At 51.7% G+C, this 23,015-nt stretch overlaps 1 protein-coding gene across 1 annotated transcript in view; it reads left to right on the plus strand.

Annotated features, from left to right (window-relative positions):
* The first annotated feature begins 5,495 nt into the window (after window positions 1–5,495).
* LOC122923533 (serine/threonine-protein kinase mTOR-like) overlaps window positions 5,496–23,015 on the plus strand; it is a 240,185-nt gene continuing 222,665 nt past the window's right edge. Inside the window, exons 1-5 of the mRNA XM_044274360.1 lie at window positions 5,496–5,615; window positions 6,751–6,885; window positions 13,463–13,592; window positions 13,834–14,084; window positions 16,492–16,512. Of these exons, the coding sequence (XP_044130295.1) occupies window positions 5,496–5,615; window positions 6,751–6,885; window positions 13,463–13,592; window positions 13,834–14,084; window positions 16,492–16,512 (657 nt within the window). The remainder of the gene's footprint in view (window positions 5,616–6,750; window positions 6,886–13,462; window positions 13,593–13,833; window positions 14,085–16,491; window positions 16,513–23,015) is intronic.

The following is a 23,015-nucleotide window of genomic DNA, read 5'->3' on the forward strand; positions in this document are numbered from 1 at the left end:
TCCCATCGCGCGGAGTCTTCAGCGCTTCCTAAAGGTTTGCGATAGGAGACTATCATTACCAGTTTGTCGCCCAGTTCAGTCTGGCAACCGCACCTCGGGTCTTCACAAAGATCCTGGCCCCTCTTCTTGCCCTGCTCCGTTCCAGAGGCATTTTCCTTATTCCTTATCTGGACGACATCCTCATCAAGACCCCCTCCTTTTCTCAGGCATCGAACAGCGTACAGATCACGCTGGAAGTCCTGGCATGCTTCGGGTGGTTGTTCAACCTGCAGAAGTCATCTCTGACACCCTCCAGACAATTGGTCTTTCGGGGTATGGTTCTATACACGGACGCGGCACCGATTCACCTTCCTCCGGACAAGCGACTGGCCTTACACCATTCCATGAGGGTTCTTTCCCCCCCCCCCTTGACCACCCCCCCCCCCCCCCCCCCCCTCCCTTGTTGGGCACCGGCGGAACTTTGAGAGACAGCCCATGGCTGGAAAATCACTATCCAGGGGACCGCTTGGGTGCCGCCAGTGTCCGAGTGCTAAGACACTACCTTAAGGAGTTTTCCTGCTGGCACTCTCTGGCCTCCCCCTCTACAATCATGTGGGGTCAAATGATGGGCCACACAATGTCGCTGTGCAGGGCAGGAAACTACATAATGGGGGGCAGGATCACTGCTTTGAACGAGCGCACCACTGTCTGGGAGCGCTCGGTCAGAAATGCAGAGAGGGGAGCGGAGGAAGCTCCCGCTCCCCGACACTACCGCCATGACCCACCCCTTCCTGGAACTGTTCTATGTTTGCCTGCATTAGTAGTAGTCTTTTTGGGTCCAGCAGGTTGATCATCAGACGCTGGCGTACTGCTCCGGTCCCCTCTGCGCCCCGGCCGACCGACTGACTCCTGTCGCCCGCACGGGCGAATAAACGGGTAAGGGATCGGTGAGGCTCCCCCCTATGTAGAACGCAGGTGTCTGGGCACTAGGGGGTTAATAACAGGCACAATTTTTCCCGCCACTCAGCCCCCCCCCCCCCCCCCCCCCCCAAGCGCTTGGCCTCGCCCCCCTTCCTCGGGGCAGCTTAAACCCTTCTGGCCAGCCACCTCCTGCGGCCAGCTCCAGATATTCTACAAGGTGCCTGCAAGTTAACACTCTGAACCCCTTCTGCCTCTTGCCAACTTGTCATTTGGGCATCCTAGTTGTCTAAACAAAAAACAAAAGAGGACGAGGTAGATGTGCGTTCATAACGGCCCCCCTACAGTCAGCCTTGTCACCCCAGCAGCCCCCCCCCCCTCCCTCCCGTCTGTGTAGTACCAAGCTAGGCCCGTGTCCTATACGGACACAGGAGGACCTCTCATAGTTCCCAATCCGCCCTCCAGGGTCAGACACATCCCTCCATTTCTGGAAAGGTTCGGTCCGAGGGGGGGGGATATTGTGATTCGGGCTCTCACTCAAATTCGTTGCACTCTTTAAGATTGCGTCCACGATAGCCAGCAGTCCTTGTCGTCTGCATTACCCCCTCCTTCAGGCGGGGTATTTGCGACTGCTGCATACCCTTACTTTAGGCATTATAGGTGAACTAAATGCTACAGCGCTGTTCAGTGATGCCAGTAGGCGTTCCCCTTTCTTAGGGGACGGTATTGCATTCCACTGGGTACTGTACGTACCGTATGCATTAGCCTCTTTCATACGTGGCGTTCTGGCATTATCACCGGTTACAGTGTTTACTGTAGGCATTACCCCTTCCTTAGTGTGGTACTTGCACTCTCACAGGGTGCTGGATTCGCCATATGCATTGCCTGCCTTCCATAAACGCGTAATCTCTCTACCGTTGCATTCTGTTCCTGCTGTAAGCATGACCACTTCTCTGGCAGCACTTGTCGTAGGCATCACCCCTTCTTAGGTGGAGTAATTGCACTACTACAACGGGGCAGGCACTGGCTACTTCGGAGGGAGTGGTATTTGTGTTACCACTACATACTATGGTTCTTACGGCACAGATCCTTCGTCAGGTGGCGGATTCTTCTAGATCTGGATTGGTGGTCTCTGCGGTATGGCCCGCTCCTCCGCTGGAGTATGGGCTTGCGATACAGTTGTGGTTCGCCTTACTTGGCTTTTCCTCAGGCGGAGTTTTTTGGTACAGCCACTCAATCCCTGGCTACATCTACATTGCACTGGATATTCTTTAGTGGCCTATTCCAGAGTTCCACACCAGTTGGTAGGATGTGGCTCGTTCCACATCTCCACTTCTGCAGGTGAATCCTTTACATCCGTCCGGGGTGAGTTACCTGTATAATATATTCCTATCTTAAGACATCTCTAATGTCTACGTCACGTCAGCCCTCTTGTGATCTTACTTCTCACCGCCCATTCCGGGGGTAGACTGAGGGACTCCCTACACCAGACGGAGCGGGGTTGCTGTCACGTCTTGCCGTGATGATAAACGTTCCATTCCTTGTACAGAACACCCTTCTATTTCTTCTTCCCCCTCGAACAAACGGCTGCCGGCCTCTCCCTTCTGTATTCCTAGACTGCAGAAGGTGTTCGAGGCGGCCTGTCTGCATTGGAGTCTCCCGGAAGGGGACTTTATGGCTTCTAGACTGTCTCGGAAGCTTCCCACCTTTCTCTCCCGAGCAGTGATCGGGAAGCTTGTGACGTTGACACCCTGATTCCCTGGTAAAGGTTCTCCCTCCTTTGTGTTTTTTTTTTTCCTCTTCCTACACAGAGTTCTACGGAAGATCAGGATGGAGGGTATTCCGACTGTCCTAGTCGCCCTGGGGATTAGCCGTCGCACGTAGTACGCCGACCTTGTCTCCTTCTAGGGGACGTCCTGGTCACTGCCACTCAGAGATGTCCTTCCTTAGAGTCCGATCTTCCATTTGTATTTTAGGTTTCTTTGTTTGCCGGAGTGGCTATTAGACCGCCATTCTATGCGAAGAGATTTTTTCGGCGGATGTCATCCGCGAGCTTGCATCGTCCAGGAACTTTTCCGGACCTTAATCAGGGTTGGTGTCACGAGGGTGTCAAGAGCCACGCCTGACTCCGTTGTACCCGGGGTCAGGAGGTCGCAGCGGTTGGCTGCACGCTCTATGTAAGATAGGGATGTTTCCTTATTGTAGCTTTCTGGGTTTGCTTTGCAAACCCTTTTGGCTCACTCAGGGATCCGTAGCTCCTTCTCTCAGCTGTTCCTTGTCCAGCACTCCCAATCCTCCTTATATTCCCCTCTCACACTTCTCTGGTTGCCAGATATAGAGCTTCCTGCCTGGACATCTATTCTGACCCACTGGAGCTGAGTTGCTGCGTTCTCTGGTAGTTGATCCAGAACGCTACCCTCCGGATCCCTGTTGGACCTTTGTGGACAGTTGTTGTCGTCCACCTGGGTGTTTGTGTTTGTCTGTGTTTGTCTGTCCTCTCCCTGGTGTTTCCCTCTTAGTGCAGTGGTGAGGACTAGCGATCCCACCGGCCCGTTCATTATCTAGGGTTCATTTCAGGGAAAGCCAGGGTTTAGGCACGTGATCGCCGCACGGGTGAGGAACCCGTCTAGGGACGTCAGGGCAGTCAGGTGCCAGCCGCAAGGAGAGTTAGGGGTCACCACCTTTCCCTCTCCCTTGGGCAGGACTTTCCCTTTTTCCTCCCTGTGCGTGTTGCCGGTCATTACAGTTGGACCTTGGTCTGGTCTTAGTTCTTGCAGAGTCAGGCGTTGTCGCCTTCTATCCTTTCCAGCGCTCTCAGGTTCCTGGGGCCTGTGAGGGCCTTCTTTAGGGAGTAGCTCATATGGTTCCTCCTTTAGTGTTGAGATCTGAGTTTAGTCCTCTCAGCACTCCAGGTCTTCCCTGGAGCCCGTGTGGGAGAGTTTCTTCATCTCCCGTCCTGGAAGGTAGTGTTCTCGTCGCTATCCCTTCCATCTGACGGGTGTCTGGGTTGCGGCGTTCTCTGCAGAGAACTCTTTCTGGTTCTTCATAGGGTCAAGGCGATTCGCTGGCCTGGCCCTTTTCTTCCGAATATGATATTATCGAGGAAATTGTCCTTCCCTCGCTGTGCCCCTCTCCTTTCACCCTAAGCAAACTGAGTTACACCATTGGACGTTGTCAGAGCTCTGAAGATCTATTTAGCAGCCTCCGGTGCCTTCCGCCGTGCGGATCCCCCTAATTGTCATTCCGAAGGGTCCTTGAAGGATATTGGCGGCTTCCAAGATGGCAATCGCATGCCGAATTCGATCTACAATTGCTGAAGCATACCGCACCCGAGGCAGAGTTCTGACCTTCGGTATCATGACTTCTACCCCAAAGCGGTGGGCGCATCTTGGGCGCGGAGGAATCGTGCTTCGGCTGCTCAGTTGTGTAAGGCGGCTACTTGGCCGAATTTTGCCAGGGGCATACTTATGCATCGGTGGACGTTGCTTTAGGCTGCATGGTCTTGCAGATGGCAGTTTCTAGATGCCTGCCGGGACGCTTGCTTCCAGGAGTCTGTGGTTTTTCCCTCCATGTGGACTGCTTTTGGACGTCCCACGGTTCCTGTGTCCCCGAATGAGCGAGAAAAGGAGATTTTTGTATAACTTACCAGTAAAATCTCTTTATCGCTCTTCATTGGGGGACACAGCACCAACCCAGTTTTGTTGTCGACCACAATTCAGCAGTTGCTGGTTTGAATCCCGTTGGGTCCTCTTGGCATGGTTGGTGTTCCATGTTTTTTCTTAGCTTGCTTCTCCTACTGCTTGTACACAAACTGAAGCTCTCTCTCCAGGCTGGAGGGGGTATAGCCGCCAGGGGAGACGCTAACAGCTTTTTCTAGTGTCAACGCCTCCTAGAGGACATAGCTATACCCACGGTTCCCGTGTCCCCCAATGAAGAGCGAGAGAGATTTTACTGGTAAGTTATACAAAAATCTCATTTTTCATGCAGTAGTATTGGAGTTTGAGAATTAACACTAAGGTCTCACTGATCCTCACCAGGGGAGCCGGTACATGGCCAGGGTTAAATGGCACGTGCTCCTGGTCTTTAACTTGGCAGATACTGTGGTCCCATTTGACCACAGCATCTGAGGGGTTAAATGTATACGATCAACGTGCCATTCAGCTATGGCGCCTGCTTCACTCATGAGTAGGTGCCATTTTTTTAATGCCTGACAACGAACGTAACTTTATGTGGGGTGGTCGAGAAGGGGTTAACCTGTGTTGTGACAGATTTCTCATCATATGTGCCCTACTTGATAAATCTTTAACACCATACTTCACTGCAATTAACTTGCATACGTGTGCGTTTTACATGCCAGGGTCAGTTGCAGTTTATGAACGTCTGAACCCCAGCCCAGCAGTAAGCCATACTCACTGTTCACTTTTACAAACTTAGGTGCATGGTGCATAGGGTTAATAAATATTTCCCAGAGCAGATTAGACACTGTTCTGGAGTAAAATGTGCAAAAAATCAGGCCCAAATATATTGATGACTGTGAACCTGTGTCTAATCACAATATATGTAAGGCACTATTGTCAGGGACACTTCACAAAGCATTCATGTCTAACAAATTATATTTCCATAACCAGGCCAGTGGATTAGAGATGAAGAAGTGGATGGATGAACTCTTCCCAATCATTCTGGACATGTTACAGGACTCCTTGCTGCCTAAGAGACAGGTATGTTTGATGTTAGGGCAGTGACATCTTGCATTACAGAGGTTGTCCAAGTTCTGTACATAAAAGTAACAGCAGCAAAAAACTTGCTTTCTCACTTGTGTTATTGGGGGGGGAGACAGAAGACCATTGGTATAGCTGCAGCCACTAGGAGGCGACACTGTGTGAAAAGTGTTTGCTGTACCCTCAGTTTTAGCGTAGTGTCCGCAGGAGACAGACATGTCTGCTGATATTTTTTACTTCATTTTTCTCACAGGAACACAGGTGATTTTTAACCTCCTGTTACCCATTACTTGAGGAGGGAGACCAGCGGGTTACTAAGCCTGTTGCTCATTCCCAGCCTCTAGAAGAGGAGGAACGCCATTAATCGTGGCACCTCCCATTTAAGACCACTGTCCAACGTAGATTACCTTCCCAAGGGGCAGCATGCTGAAGGAGGTGACGTGGCTGGATCTGCGATTGAAGACTCACCAGTCCATAAGACACGCACACAAATAGAAGCATAAAAATAGAAAATATAATTTTTACTGTAGGTATCCCGAGGGTGATATACAATTCATACACTAAAAACACAGTACAAAGTCAATTGCCTCATCACATTTGCAGCCATAATGCCCCCTTACTATGCCAGCCACAGTGCCTCACGTAGCATGCCCCCTGCTTATGCCAGCCACAGAGCAGTATCATTATCAGGGAGATTACCCAGTCAGAAGCAGTAGTCTGAGACGGGAATGGATCTGTCCCGTGCACAGCATGGTGGGGACGTGGCTACAAAGGTCCTGGCAGGGCACACATTTACTCTGCTCTGTGTACCAATGTGTGTGTTATTTGTACACTGAACAATTACACTATAAAAAGGTGACCATTCAGTGAGCACATAACACACAGATTAGGTACACAGGGCCAGGACCTGTCAGTTAGCAATGGAGCTCAGAGGCAACTGCTTCTAGTGCCGGCATTTGGACTATTAGATGCACCAGATGATGGCAGCACAAGATTGTGGAGAAAAAGTGCACTCAGAGGTAGGAGCCTCGTATGGTACACACCTGCTAAGGCAACTGGCTGCAGGACCACCTGTATTTATTTCCCCCTTTAACACTATGGTTCTAGTCAAATGTCTGACCCCTTTCCATGATAGGTTGCCTTATGGACCCTGGGACAGTTGGTGGCCAATACGGGATATGTGGTGAAACCGTACATGAAATATCCCTCTCTGCTGGAAGTGCTGCTTAATTTGCTGAAAACTGAGCAAAACCAAAGAATCCGCCGAGAGGTAAGCTACCTCTGTCAGTCTAGAGCGTCTTTCATGCCAATTTTTTTATTTTCTATTAAACATATCGGTTTCTCGCCCAATTTCCTTGGGGGACACAGAAGACCTTGGGTATAGCTCATCTCCATAGGAGGCGTGACACTAAGTGAGAACTGTTAAGCCCCTCCTCCATCAGCTATACCCTCAGCCTGGAGAGAGAGACTGCCAGTTTTTTGCTTAGTGTCCAAGGAGGCAGGACACTCTCTGCTCTGCAGGGCTGTTTTCTCCTTGTTTAAATTTAGATTTTTCCTTTTTTTCCTTTTCTTTTTGTTCCAGATCATCAGGGACAACAGAGACGCACTTGACCTCTCTGTTTCTCCCGGGGTTGAGCTGCGCCAGTGCCGGTCACCCGCACTGCTGCCTCCCCCACAGAAGACAAGGTGGATCAGGGCAGCCCAGCTCCCCTACATCCCGCCAGCGCATGCCAAGTCCCTCTTCCAGCGTCCTGCCACTACGGTGCCAGTGGCTGAAGGGGCGACCCTGCTGGAATGGACCAAGGGTGAAGACTACTATGGTGAGAGTGGCTTCTCCAGTCCTACGTCCCCCACCCTGGTCTCCTGCGTGCCTGACCCCCATACTGGGCCTCTGGACCCTTCTGTCACTGCTGGACCTAGGCTGGCCCCTGGGGTGCTGCGGGGCGACAATCTACTCCCTGCTCCCTCTCCTCCCTTCCTGGCCTTCATGGGACATTCTAGCTGCAGAATGCTGCGAATAGGCAGCCACATTGCCTCCCTTCACCTATCAGCATCCCTCCTGGGAACGCTGTACTCGCATCCGCACGGGCACCCGGTCTCAGGGTCCCCCCATCCCCTTACCGATGCGCTGCTCTGGGCCGGGGGCCCGTTCCTGAGGGCAGTGCTGTGAATTTTTACTTCCCGGCCTGCTGGGCCGCACCTCCGAGCTGGGCCGCACTCCGGCGCTCCTTCCCGGCCCCCGACTGTTCTGGCCTGCGGGGTAGACTCCCGCGGCCGGCATTTGGCTTGAGCACGATGCTCCAACGATTCCGGCCGGCCGTCGGCGAATTCCGGTCGGCCAGGCGCCGCAAATTTTGGCCCAGGCTTCGGGCCTACTGGGCCGCATTCCGGCGCTCCACCCGGGCCCCTGACTTCCGGTCCGCGGGGTGGGCTCCCGCAGCCGGTATGTACAGGCAGTCCGCTCCGGTTTCCTGTGCGGCCCCGGTCAGCCGGGTGCCGCAAAAAATTTAGGCCCCGGCTTCACGGCCTGCTAGGCCGCAAACTTCCGGCCTCTGTTGGAGGGGGCGGGAACTTCTCCAGGCGCGAATTCTTCCCGCCTGGAGGTTCCCCGCCCCCAGGGGATCGCGGCGCCGCCTCCTCCCCCCTTCCCAGGTTGGATGGCTGTTAACCCTTCGGGTACCGGCGGCTCCCGATGGGCCTGTATGGCTGTCTTCCCCCCCCCTGTTTTTTTCCCTACTTCTATGCTGTGCACCTGTATGGTGGCACTTCTTTCTGCCTCAGTGAGGCTATTTTTATTTAGAAATGAATAAAATGGTTAACTAACGGATTTCTGGTGCGCTGCGCAGGACGCTGCAGCCTTATCTCAGTAGTGCTGCCTGTATGCGTGCTCCTTCCATAAGCTGCATGGTGTCGCACTCCCCGGCTGGTGCATGTTTCCCTTCTAAGTGGTTCTTGCCCTCTCCGGGATACAGCGCTGGCCAAGTGCATGCGCTCTTTTTTTTTTTTTTTTCCTGTAGGCAGAATTCGTCACCCTCCAGCTATGGTGCCTGCCATGTGCATGACAACCCCTAGGCGGGATACTGCACTCTCTCGGGCTGCAGGCTTGCCTGGTGCATGACCCCCCGCTTAGGTGGAATACTGCACTCTCACCGAATACGGTGCTGGCCAGGTGCACGAGAACGCTGCACTCACTGGATTCGCTGCAGGCCATGTGCACAACCCCCTTCCATAGGCGGAATGCTGCACTCACTGGATTCGTTGCCGGTCTTGTGCATGTCCTTCCATAGGTGGAATCTGCACTCTCACCAGATACGGTGTTGGTCTGGTGCACAACCCCCTCCCATAGGGGAACGCTGCACTTTCACTGGATTCGCTGCCGGCCATGTGCGTGATACCCTTCCATAGGCGAAATGCTGCACTCACTGGATTTGATACCGGCCATGTGCATGACCCCCTTCCATAGGCGGAATGCTGCACTCACTGGATTCGCTGCCGGTCTTGTGCATGACCCCCTTCCATAGGCGGAATGCTGCACTCACTGGATTCGCTGCCGGTCTTGTGCATGACCCCCTTCCATAGGCGGAATGCTGCACTCACTGGATTCGCTGCCGGTCTTGTGCATGACCCCCTTCCATAGGCGGAATACTGCACTTCATCGGTTATGGTGCTGGGCAGCCGGCCATGTGCATAACCCCCTTCTATAGGCGGTATGCTGCATTCTCATTGGATTCGCTGCCGGCCTGGGGCATGCCTTCTTCCCTCAAGCGCCATGCATACACCCTCACTGACTGGGGTCGTTCTCTCGCCGGTAAGTTGCTGGCCGCGTGCATGACCCCCTTCCATGGTGGGGTGCTTGCAACTCACTAAATCCGCTGCCGGCCATATACATGTTCCCCCTCCGTGGGCGGTGTACGGCACTCTCACTGGATTCGCTGCCGGCCATGGGCATGTCTCCTTTCCTCAGGCAACATACACACACTCTCACTGACTGTGTTTGTTCTCTCGCCAGTGTGCTGCTGGCCAGGTGCATGACCCCCATCCATGGCGGGGTGCTCGCATTCTCCCTGGTTGCAATACTGGCCATGGGCATGGCTCCCCCTTCTGGGCAGCATACTGCACTTTCACCAGATACGTTGCTGGCCTCTAAGATGGGTGGAATACTTGCACTCCCATTGGTTACGGTGCTGGCCTTGTGCGTGACCACCCCTCATTCCATGGGTGGACTTTTGTACGCTCACAGGACTCACAACTGTCCTTGTATATGCTGTGCTGGACTTGTACTTGTCCCCATTCATTGGCGGAGTAGTTGTACTCTCACGAAATTCGGTGTTTGGTGGATTATTGCACCCTCACTTGATGCTAGGATAACCCTGTTCATGTCCCCATTTCACTAGGTGGACGTCCTGCTGGATGCTGTGTGGCCATGTGCATGGCCCTCTTCTGGGCGGAATATGGCATGTCCTACTTCTCTGAAGTAGGTACTGGTCTTGGGCATCACCCCCTTGTGGGGCGGGCTTTGCACGCTTGCTGTCTGCAATGTTTGCCAAGTACATTTCCCTCTCTTCTGGGCGGACTGCTTGCGTTCCATCGCATGCCATACTAGTCTTGTGTATGTCCCCCCTTCCGGTTGCACTTTGCACTTCCGTGGATTCTGTGGGACTCTGTGGCTGGCCCTCTTCGCTGAGTGACTATTTTGCAATGGGCGGACGCTCTTGTGCACTCTGTGCGTTGTTGGGCCGTGTATGCCTTCTCCTTCCGTAGGTGGGTTGGCTTTCTCACTGCTTATGGGGCTGCTTGTACGTATGCCTCCATTCTTCCTGCGACTTGCCGTTTTTCTCTTGGGATACGGTGATTGCCGCCGGCCTGGCACTCTTCTCTGAAGAGATCTTTCTGTTCACCTGACCTGGACGGGCTCTATTGCTCTCTACTGCAGCGAGCTGGGTGGTATCCATTCTCTGTTCGGAGGGTATATTGTGTTTCCGTTGTGACTGTATCCACCATATTCGTTGGCCCTTCCGCCTGGGGAGTGTTCGTGGTTCCTAGACGCGTACCCATTAGTTCCCCTGTGGCATTGCTTCCCAGCGCAAGCGGTCACATGGTCGAGAGTGCTGTCTCCAGCGTCCCTCGCAGTCTACGTTGGCTCTGGCGCGATTACGGTTCCCTCGCCTGTTGCCATTCCTCCTCTTCAATATTCCAATAGTCTGCTGACTATAATTCCTGTTTCTGGTCTTATATTAAAATATAACTTTTATTTTCCTTTTATTAAATACTATATTTAACATACAAAAAACTAAAAAACACACTCTTTTAAAATGTATATGGAGGGCTTGGACCTGTGGGCTCAGTATTCGTATTGTCCGATTAATCAGAGGGACATTCTCTTATAGATATCATGGACTTCTCTGTATTTAATTGTGTAATGACACTTCAGTGCCAGTAGGTGTCACCCCGACACCAGGCAAACGCCGTACTTGGTAATAGTGTTAGGTCCGCAACTATGTATCTATTGTGTCCCTCACTGCTGATTACACAGTTACTATATTCATTCCGTCTTTCTAATCTGGCCCTCACACAGGTTCAGCGTCTGCAGATCACCTCTCCCTAGTCCATCTTCAGCCCTACCATCCTCATTCCTCCTCTTGGATGCGTTTTGGTTTGAGTCCTTCCTGTTGGCACCCTCCGTGCTTCAGTTTGTTTTGCTACCAGGTTCTAGCCTCTCTTTTCGAGCAGGTCGCTAACTTCTCTTGGGTGCTCTATTACCCAGGTCCCAGGGACCTCCACTTTCGGTTCATTAGGGTATTCGCCTTCTGCGAATTGGTGAGCCGGACATCTCGGAGTAGCGGAGTTCTGCTTTTGAGCAGTCCTGTGGCTTCCCTGTTGCCCACTCCTCCTTTCGGTTGGAGGGTGTCATCCGTCTTCTCGACTGTTTTTTCTCGACGGCTCTGTTTTGGCTTCTCCTGGGACAGTTTTGCTCCGATGTGGCTTCTGCCCCGGCCAGGCTTCAGGGGCTGTTCCTTCACTGCCCTCCCCTCTGGGGAGAACATGGTTGTTCATATGGATGGTCCCGGTGTTCCTTATGACCTCATACTGTCTCCATTGTTCACACTGGCTGTACTAGCTGTGTGCCTATTTACCGGGTTTGCCGCATTCTGTCCTCCCGCTGGGTGCAGATTGCTTTTTCCATTCTGGGCGATGGTCCTGTTTGGACTTTACCTTCTCGGTAACCTGGCGGGACTACTTTCTTCTGTCAAGATTACCCTTCAAGCCCCCACACCGGGACTGTAGAACACCTTCCTGTGGTGGCTACAACGACGGGGACTTTAGCCTGACTTGTCCTGGCGTCTGTTGGATGCTGGCTGGGTCCCTTTCGGTTCCTTCCGCTTGTCCTTCTGCTCCCCCACTCCGTGTGGATACGGGACGGCGTTGCTCGGGGGCCGATGGGCCCAGTTTTACAAACCTTTTTTGCCCGTGTCACTGGTCTGCGCTTACTCGCATTGGTTTTCCTCCCGCCTGCCCGGACGAGTCCAGCGAGCACACTAGTGTTCGCTCCCGGCCGTGCTTAGTCCAGGTTCTGTTGTCTGACTTAGGATCTTACCTGGGGTTCTTTAGGAAGCTGGGCATTCCCCCACTCTGCCTTTCTCTTCCCATGATTCTGTCTTCTCCAGTCTGGCCTGGACCTGCGACTGGGACTCTGTTACTTGAAGTGTCTGCAGTTTTTTTGCTTGGACTTCTCCGACTCTTGTCGACGCTCGGTCTCTTGTGTTCCAGGAGGTCCGCGCAAAGGTTGACGGCTCCTGGGTGCTTTCCTCCGCTTTAACCAAATGGCTATTGCTGTGGTTACTGCATCAAGGGCAGGGTTCTGTTTTTTTTGGTGTCACCGTTCATTTCGCCAGGGCGGTTGGTGCCTCCGGGGCCAGAGGCATTGGGCTTCAGCCATGCCATTGTGCAGGGTGGCCACGGTCTTCCTTGCACTCTTTACCAGGTTCTCCAGAGTGCGTACTCTGGCTTCGGCGGCTGCTGCCTTGGGCCGCCTGGTTTTGCAGGCGGCATTTCCTTGCTGCCTTCGGGTGCTTCGCCTTGGTGCTGTGGTCCCTCCCCTCTTGGACTGCTTTTGAACGTCCCAAGGTCTTCTGTGTCCCCCAAGGAAATTGAGCGAGAAAACGAGATTTTTGTATAACTTACCAGTAAAATCTCTTTCTCGCTCTTTCCTTGGGGGACACAGCACCCACCCATTCATTGGTTTTTTTCTGCACGGTTTCCGAGTTTTGTTTACCCGTTGGGTAGTTGGCTTGTTGTTTCCACTTGTTGGACTTTGCCTTTTCTCACTACTTGGACACGCAACTGGCAGTCTCTCTCCAGGCTGAGGGTATAGCTGTGGAGGAGGGGCTTAACAGCTTTCACTTAGTGTCACGCCTCCTATGGAGATGAGCTATACCCAAGGTCTTCTGTGTCCCCCAAGGAAAGAGCGAGAAAGAGATTTTACTGGTAAGTTATACAAAAATCTATTTTTTTATGCATTAGAGAAATGGATGATTTAGCTTGGGCTACTATAAAAAAAAGTATACCAAAAGTTCATACGTTTTGTATAGTTTTTGTTCCTGTTTGGGTTTTTTTCCAACTGTCTGGGAACGTGCCTTTCTCAAAAAAGTTCAAACATTCAATCACAGCTCACACAATCCAAACTCCACTTTTGTCTATAAAAATGGAGAAAATGGATCAGTCATAATTGTATATGATATGTTTGCATAGGTTTTTAAATAAATTGATTTACTTTTGAAATGGAAACCACCCAAATGTGTTACTGTAATATCGGAAAAACCTTATTTGTTCTGGATTCCTTGTTGTAGGCGATCCGTGTGCTGGGGCTGTTGGGGGCTTTGGACCCTTACAAACATAAAGTAAATATTGGAATGATCGACCAGTCCAGAGATGCTTTAGCACTGAGCTTATCTGAATCCAAGGCCAATCGGGACTCTGGTAACTAGCTCTTTATTCCAAAGTTTGGATGGAAACGGATGAATTTTACAAGCGTTACCTCGCATTATGATGATGGTTTACTAGTTATGGCACTAATTTGCATGATCTTGGGGATTTTACTTTGATTTCCTTCTCTGTCAGGGATAATATTAGGTATACAGGCCTTTTTGTATCCTTCACTGTTTGGAGAGCTTTGTGTGAGCTTTCATTCACGTTTGTTTCTGTTCCCGCTTGTCTTCAGCTGACTATAGCACCAGTGAGATGCTAGTGAACATGGGGAACCTGCCCCTGGAGGAGTTCTATCCAGCAGTGTCTGTGGTCACTCTGATGCGCATCCTGAAGGACCAGTCTCTGTCCAACCACCATACTATGGTAGTGCAAGCCATCACCTTCATCTTCGAGTCTCTAGGACTGAAGTGTGTGCAGTTCTTGCCCCAGGTGATGCCCACCTTTCTGAGCATTATCCGCCTGTGTGACAACAATGGCAGAGAGGTATGGTCTGCTCTACTTCCTTATCTTACATTAGATCTTAAAACTGGACGTTTGCCTTCAGATATCAGTTTCATAACCACTGGCTGATATGAGAAAGTCTGTCTTTATTGCATCTGGAGGATAATAGGCATTTATTTGATAACCCCTTATTTGGGACAAGCACATTTTTTTCATCAACCTATTCCAAGAGCCATAATCAGTTTTTTGCAGGATTATAAGTTTTCATTGGCACCATTTTGAGGTACATAGCATTTGATTTTTATCCATTTTTTGAGGGTGGGAATGGAAAAAGAAACGGCAATTCCAACATTGGTTTTGTGGTTTTGTTATGCCATATACAGTGTGGTAGAAATAAAATGTTAGCTTTATTCTTTTGGAGAATAAAAACATTAAATGGGTTGTGTCACTTCAGCAAAAGGCATTGATCATGAAGATGAAGTTAATAAATGTATTGTGATTGTCCATATTGCCTTCTCTGATGGCTGGATTCAGTTTCCCATTACATTATACACATCACCGCCCGTTTCCCTGGTTATGACCGCCTGTAATCCAGCAGCGGTGGCTATGCCAGTACACCACAACAAAATCTGCTGGACTGTGCACACTCCTACTGTCCCGGCCACCAGAAAGGCCATTGCTTGTTCCTATATTGTGCAAGTACAACCACTGCTGAGGTCGTAACCACGGAAACGGGCAGCGTATAATGTAATAGAAAAATGAATCCAGCCAGCAAAGGAAGCAATATACAGGTGAAACTCGAAAAATTAGAATATCGTGCAAAGTTCATTTATTTCAGTAATGCAACTTAAAAGGGGAAACTAACATATGAGACTCATTACAGGCAAAGTGAGATATTTCAAGCCTTTATTTGTTATTTATTATAATTTAGATGATTACGACTTACAGCTTATGAAACCCCAACATCACAACTTTGAGGTCCCCTTGGATTAGTTAGCTGACTAGAGGGTGACACTTTGAGCCGAGAATATTGAACCTTCTCACAATATTCAAATTTTAATTTGCATTACTGAAATAAATGGACTTTTGCACGATATTCTAATTTTTGGAGTTTCACCTGTAGACAATCACAGTAGATTAGTAAGTGCCTTGTATATCTTTCGCTCCATGATAAATGGCACTTACTGAAGTGAGACACAACCCTTTTAATGAAAAAAAGTGTGACCCCAATTTTTTCTGGATGGAGGTTTATTTTTTAGTTTTTTCCAGGACAGGCTGTATTCTGTTTTTGGAGCCATGTTTGTGTAATTTATTTTAGACTTTTGTACATAATTTTTTTTTGCAGGGTGTACATTGTAAAAACAGTGAATGTTGCCATTTTGTTTTTCCATTTTCATTCATGCCATGCGTTCAGTTTAAATAATGTATGATCTTTCTCTATGGTTCATAACTAGTTTTTATTTTTTTATGCACTTTATTTGGGTATTATTTTCTTCGACTTTATTGACCTTTGACTAGAAGCATTAAGAGTCCAGATCACTTTTTTCCCACTCCAACCTCAATGCCCCTCCTCCATCCCCTATTGTCATGGTTTAAAGCTGCAGTGAAATACATCGGCACAGGGTTAGGCCTCATGCACACGACAGTATTTTTCACGGTCCGCAAAACGGGGTTCCGTTGTTCCGTTTTTGTTTCCGTGTGTCTTCCTTGATTTTTGGAGGATCACCAAACATGAAGGAAAGTGAAAAAAAATCTAAGTTTGCCTTGCAAATGATAAGAAAAAAACGGTCACGGATCACGGACGCAGGTGACAATCTTGTGTGCCTCTGTTTTTTCACGGACCCATTGACTTGAATGGGTCAGCGAAAAAAAATAGGACAGGTCATATTTATTGGACGGACTGAAAACACGGATCACGGACACGGATGACAAACGGTGCATTATCCGAATTTTCAACGGACCCATTGAAAGTCAATGGGTCCGCAGAAAATCACGGGAAACGGAACAACGGACACGGAACACAACAATAGTCGTGTGCATGAGGCCTTAGGGTGCCATTGTATTAGCCTGGCACAGCAGTCAGGAGTGCTGACAATGAGGAAACGGGGAACAGTAGGAAAATAAAAGGTTGTATCTGGACTCCTCATGTGCAGTACTACTCATGTATTACTGCAGATAATAGTCTAGAATCGGGATGATTTATCACTTACATAATACTGTGGGATACCTGGTATTCCAGATTATTCGACCATGCCTTTTGGCAGAGGGTCCCGGCTGTTGTGGAAAGCCATCAGCGCCCCCTACAATTAGTGGTTATTGGACATTTGTGTCGTTGATTTGGTGCCAGAGATTGTTGCATCTCATTTTGTCTTTGCCATTGCTGTATTAGTGCATTTTTGGGTTAAATAAGGTTGCACCTAGGTGAGCTTTTTTGCTCTTCCTCTTGCAGTCTCACCAGCCTTCTCCTCAAGTAAGTGATGAAGAAACTCCAGTGAGTGGTGGATATGGGATTTGGTTAGGAAAGAAGCAGTAGATCTAAGGTGGAGGGAGGCAGAAGACTGGTGGATCTGAGGATCTTGGTGTATGGTCAAGTTGCTAGATTTGGGGCCTAGTCAGATGAGGGCAATTCCTTTGTTAATTTTGTATCCTGTCAAGCAAATTACTAAACTGAATTGGGGGTGAGGGGAGATTCCACTGCTGACATCCCATCCTTGCTGAGAATGAGGGCTTTCACATCCTTCTCACTTTAACTGAAGAATGCATCTGATCATTACAGAGCTTAAAGGGAGTCTGTCACCGCCATATGGCCATATACAGTGCTGCTCTGCCTTCTTTTCACTTAACTCCTCCCCAGCCTCTTACTTTGCCCGCCCTCCAAGTCCGGACCTATCGATGAGGCAAGAGACTTGGAGGGCGGGCAAAGGCAGAGACTGGGGAGGAGTAAAGTGAAAAGAAGGCAGAGCAGCCTGGGCTCCTACACACTGAACTCCTCCCCTGGGCACTTGCGAGGGCTCATTTGCATATAAATGAAACTTCGTTTTTCCTGCTTGTGCAAGTCTAAAGAAAAGAACAAAGGTACCATTACAATCCTGTATATGTGTGCTACAGAGCCATGTAAGCGCTGTATATGGCCATATGGCGGTGACAGACTCCCTTTAAAGTAGTTTTCCAATAACATTTATCAGCTATTGATAGAATCCATGTATGAGTATAGAGGGTCCAACCACTGGGTATCCCATGATCGGAATACCTGGAGCCCCCTGTCTGAATGAAGGTGTATATGCATGACCACTGCTCCACTCACATCTATGCTCGGCAGTCCCATTGACAATGAATTAAACAGTGATCACACATGTCCACCACCACTCCATTCACATAGGGGACTTGGGGATCGCTATTCTCATGATGGTTATAACCCCATACCATCAAATATTAATGGGAAAACTCCTATAAATATTTCCAATACAAATGTCTGTCTGGTGAAATTATAAAATGTCTACGCAGAATATTGCCTCATAGGAAATCTTGTTGTTTTGTTTTCTCGTACATTCCATTGGGGGACACAGACCATGGGTATAGCTTAGAGGTATTACTAGGAGGGACACTATGCAAAAACGAAGCTCCTCCTCCTCGGGCTATACCCCCAGACACCTCCAGGAGGACTTCAGTCTTTGCTTAGTGTCTGTCCAAGGAGGGGACGCTTACTCTTCTCCTGTTTGTTATTTTTTTCTGTTTTCAGATGGGGACGCAGGTCAGCATTGCGCTTTCCTGGCCCCCGTGGAGTGTCTGCCACCGTCTTTCGACGTGTCCTGGCTACCTCCCATCCCCCCACAGAAGAAAAGTGGATCCAGGCTCAACATGTCAGCTCTGGCATCCCACCAGCTGCTGGGACGCCTGCTGCCTACCCTCCTCCAGAGCACTGTTCTCCTGGATTGGAGTCAGAAGTCTGAAGAGGCGCATGCCTGCTGGTCTGGACATCGAGGGAGCATGCTGAGCAGATAAGTATTGCCCAGTCCCTCCCCCTCCCTCTGTGTCTGTTTGTCTGTGGCTACCTGGGTGAGCTTGAAGAAGGATCCTGATGGGGGCACTTTCTTCATTTTGGCACTGGAGTACTGGCATCTCTTCCCCCTTAAACTGTGGGCTTCAGCGCTTCTCTCGTCGGGCCTTGGCTGCTGCGCTCCCTCAGCGCCCGCCGGCAGGCCGCTCCTCCATGGCCTCGTTAACCCCTGCTGCACCACGTGAGGGGAGTCGGGGTGTTTGTTTAAATCGCGCGCTTATTTTCGCGCGCTTTTTTCATGCCATAATAACGCGTTCGGGGGGGCGGAGCCTCGGCATGCCGCTCTGACTCTCCTTACACCGGAGACTCTGTTTGCTCACGGCCGTGCAGCTCCTCATCTCTCTACACCGGAGACTTCTGCTAGCGTTGCCTGGGTGGTAGGAGAACAGCTTGCTCTGCTCCTGATCTTTGCAGCAACTGGTAGGAGATCTTTTACTATGGGGTTCCATCATGCCAAAGCCTGGGGCACTTAATCTGCCAAGGCCTCCTCTCAGGCTCTTTTGGGGTCATGCAAGGTGTGCCTTCTGCCTTTTTCTGCCTCTGGCACCTGTGACTCGTGCCCTGCTCCTGGACAGGATCAGCCTCCTTCTCTTGCTCAGCCCAGTCCTCCCTCTGCCCCTGTGGAACCGGCGGTACCCGCCTGGGCTTCCGCCATGTCTAGCGCGGCAGCGGATCTGGCCCTAGTTGCCAAGGCAGCCATGTCCTTCATGGAGCGTATGGCAGCTACTACTCCAGTGGCGTCCACCGCTCCATCTCCTCTCAGTGATTCTCACAGGGGGCGTCTGACGTCTAAGAGGCAGCGTGAGCGGCAACATTCCTCATCGGATGACTCCGCTTCTCCCCCACGCCTTGAGGCATGCCCGGTTGACTCTCCCTCTCGTGGGGAGCGCAAATCCGAAGGGGAATTGTCCGGATCGGACGAGGCCACGGAGCGGGAACCCCTGCCTAAGCTTTCCACCATGGTATCCGAATTGGTGGAGGCTGTCCGTGACACTTTTAATATCCACGGAGATTCCACTCCCTCCACTAGTCGGGAGTTCTCCCTCTTTCCGCCCAAAAGGCCCGAATCCGCGGTGTTCCCCGTTCATGAGGAATTCACAGCGGTCATATCAAAGGCTTGGGACCGACCCAATCAGAAATTTTCAGCCACCAAGCGCATGGATACGCTTTACCCTTTCCCCTCTGACTCGGTGGAAAAGTGGACTTCTTCCCCTAAGGTAGATCCTCCGGTGGCCAGGTTGGCCAAGAACACAGCCCTTCCTGTCCTAGACGGTTCCTCCCTGCAGGATGCGGTGGACAGACGCCTGGATTCACTTTCCAAGTCCATCTTCTCTCTGGCGGGCGCTTCCCTGCGACCGGCTTTTGCGTCGGCTTGGGTTGCCAGAGCCCTTACGGCGTGGTTGCGGCGCCACCACCAGGATCTGATGGAACAGGGCGCCCCTGCAGACACTTTGGAATTTATTCTCCAAATGTCTCAGGCTTCTAAATATCTCTGTGAGGCTTCAATGGATATCGGTTCCCTATTTGCCCGTATTTCGGCCCTCTCGGTCATTCAGCGTAGAGAGGTTTGGTTGAAGGTGTGGGATGCTGATGCTTCTTCCAAGCGTTCCCTCGCTAACCTTCCCTTTGAAGGATCTAGACTCTTTGGAGCCCAGTTGGATAAATTCATTTCTGCCGCAACGGGGGGCAAGAGTACTCATCTGCCTCAACCCAGATCCAAACGGCCCTTTCGATCTCGGGCTTCAGGGTTCCGGGGCCAGTCCTTTCGTTGCTTCTCCACGGCCAGGACGTCTTCGTCCTCGTCGGCTGGGGGATCCCAGGAATCCCGCAAGAAGCCTTTCTTCAAACCCCAGCCCTCTTGGCGACCACGGCCACAGTCAACCCGTCCCCCTGCTCCCAAGCAGCCCTCCGCATGAAGGGGTGCCCCCACCCCTCGTGGTGGGGGGCCGTTTGCTCTCCTTTCAGCAGGTCTGGAGGGCTCACGTTCAGGACGCCTGGGCTCTGGAGATTGTGACGTCCGGTTACAAATTGGAGTTCGCGTCGAGCCAGCCAGCCAGCCAGGGCCTCAGACCTCCTTTTGGCGGTCTCCTCTCTTCTGGACCGGGGTGTCATTTTTCCCGTTCCCCCGGAGGAACAGGGAACAGGTTTTTACTCAAACCTGTTCGTCGTTCCGAAGAAGGAGGGGTCGGTGCGCCCGATACTGGATCTGAAGCTTCTGAACAAGTTTCTAAGGGTGCGGAAGTTTCGCATGGAGTCCCTTTGCTCCGTTATTGCTTCTCTGCTTCCGGGGGAATTTCTCACGTCTGTGGACATTCAAGACGCCTACTTACACGTCCCGATTGCGAAGTCTAACCATCGCTTTCTGCGTTTTGCCATCTGGGGGTCGTCATTACCAGTTCGTCGCCCTGCCTTTTGGGTTGGCGACCGCCCCTCGCGTTTTCACCAAGGTTTTGGCGCCTCTCATGGCGCTTCTTCGCACCAGGTGCATCTCGTTGTTGCCCTACCTGGACGACATCTTGATAAAAGCCCCGTCTCTTCCACAGGCCGAGGACAGCGTCCGAATTACCGTTCAATCTCTAGAACGGTTCGGGTGGCTGATCAATCTACCAAAATCCTCTCTGCACCCTTCCCAGAGACTCTCCTTCCTGGGGATGATTTTGGACACCTCGAGTTCTCGGGTGTTTCTTCCGGATTCCAAGTCCTCTCAGATTCGGAGGGCGGTGTCGCTCCTTCTACAAGCTCCTCGTCCCACCATTCGGGAGTGCATGCGGGTTCTGGGCCTTATGGTCGCCTCCTTCGAGGCGATTCCGTATGCCCAGTTCCACACTCTACCGTTACAACAGTGGATTCTTGCCCTATGGGACAAGACCTCTCGAGGTCTGGATGCTCCCGTCCGCCTGTCCCGGCACGTTCGGTTGTCTCTCCCCTGGTGGCAGGCCTCCCCGAATCTCTCATCAGGGAGGTCCTTCCTTCCGTTCTCCTGGACGATAGTCACCACCGATGCCAGCCTCATTGGTTGGGGAGGCGTTCTCCGGAACCTCACAGTTCAGGGGGTCTGGTCGACGGAGGAATCCCGTCTTCCGATAAACGTTTTGGAACTAAGGGCGATCTTCAACTCCCTCTCCCACTGGACTTCCCTCCTTGCGGCTCGGCCGGTGCGTGTTCAGTCGGACAATGCCACGGCTGTGGCCTACGTCAATCAGGGCGGAACGCGCAGTTGGGCAGTGATGCAGGAGGTGGCGAGGATCCTCCTATGGGCGGAGTCTCATGTTCCAGTGTTGTCGGCGGTGTACATTCCGGGCGTCGACAACTGGACGGCGGATTTTCTGAGCCGCACCAAGGTGGATCCGGGAGAGTGGTCCCTACATCCGGAGGTGGGCCGTCCGGACGTGGATTTAATGGCGTCCCGGCTAAACAACAAGGTGCCGGTGTTCCTGGCCCGCGCTCGGGACCCAAGGGCGTGCGGAGTGGACGCGCTGGTGTCTCCTTGGCAGCGATTCGACCTCCTCTGTCTTCCCTCCACTTCCTCTGTTGCCGAAGGTGCTGCGCAAGATCGAGGCGGAGGGGATACCGACCATTCTTATCGCTCCGGATTGGCCTCGCCGCGCCTGGTTCTCCAACGTTGTCCGAATGCTAGCGGACGTTCCGTGGCCTCTTCCCGACAGAGAGGATCTTCTATCTCAGGGACCGCTCTTCTACCAGAATTCACGTCAGTTGCGTTTAACGGCGTGGCTATTGAGACCTACATCCTGAGGAAGAGAGGCTTCTCTGATGCAGTGGTGAGAACCATGATCAGAGCTCGAAAGCCGGCTTCTTCGCGGATCTATTATCGCACCTGGAGGGCCTATCTAACCTTTTGTGAGAAGTCGGGTTTTCCGCCGCTTCGTTTCTCTGTTCCGGTGGTGCTGGCCTTTCTACAGTCCGGCGTTGAGGTGGGGCTGTCGCTCAGTTCTTTGAAGGGTCAGGTTTCGGCCTTGGCGGTCTTTTTTCAACGGTCTATTGCCTTTTTGGGGCCTGTGAGAACCTTCCTGCAGGGGGTGGCGCATTCGGTTCCTCCGTATGTTCCTCCCTTACCCCCCTGGGATCTTAACCTGGTCCTGCGCGCCCTTCAGGAGGCGCCTTTTGAGCCTCTGAGGGAGGTCTCCCTAGTCTTCCTCACCTGGAAGGTGGTTTTTCTGGTGGCCATTACGTCCATCAGGAGCGTTTCGGAGCTGGCCGTGCTTTCCTGTCAGGAGCCTTTTCTGGTCTTCCACCAGGATAAGGTGGTGCTACGGCCGGTTCCTTCTTTTTTGCCCAAGGTGGTTTCCCCGTTCCACCTTACCGAGGATCTTGTCTTGCCCTCTTTTTTTGTCCTTCTCCGGCGAACCCCAAGGAACGTGCTCTCCACTCCCTGGACGTCTTCGGGGCCCTGAAAGTGTATCTGGGGGCCACCGCCTCCTTTCGTCGTTCGGACTCCCTCTGTGGTTCCCGAGGGGTCTCGTAAGGGTCTGGCGGCTTCCAAGGTTACTGTGGCGCGGTGGATCCGTTCCGCTATTGCTGCGGCCTATCGCGCTCGTGGTCAGGTTCCCCCGTCGCGGATTACCGCTCACTCCACAAGGGCAGTGGGAGCTTCCTGGGCCAGACGCAATCGCGCCTCCGCCTCCCAGTTGTGTAAGGCTGCCACTTGGTCGTCCTTGCATACGTTCACAAAGTTTTATCAGTTGCACTCGCTGGCCTCGGCTGATGCTGTCCTCGGGCGCAGGGTATTGCAGGCCGTGGTGCCCGTTTAACGATTGGACGTTTTTTCTCCTGGCGGTGTTGGTTTTTCCCACCCCATGGACTGCTTTTGGACGTCCCATGGTCTGTGTCCCCCAATTGAATGTACAAGAAAAGGAGATTTTTGTGAAACTCACCTGTAAAATATTTTTCTCGTCTTT

This window comes from Bufo gargarizans, unplaced genomic scaffold, assembly GCF_014858855.1.
Source record: "Bufo gargarizans isolate SCDJY-AF-19 unplaced genomic scaffold, ASM1485885v1 original_scaffold_1694_pilon, whole genome shotgun sequence".
Lineage (NCBI taxonomy): Eukaryota > Metazoa > Chordata > Amphibia > Anura > Bufonidae > Bufo > Bufo gargarizans.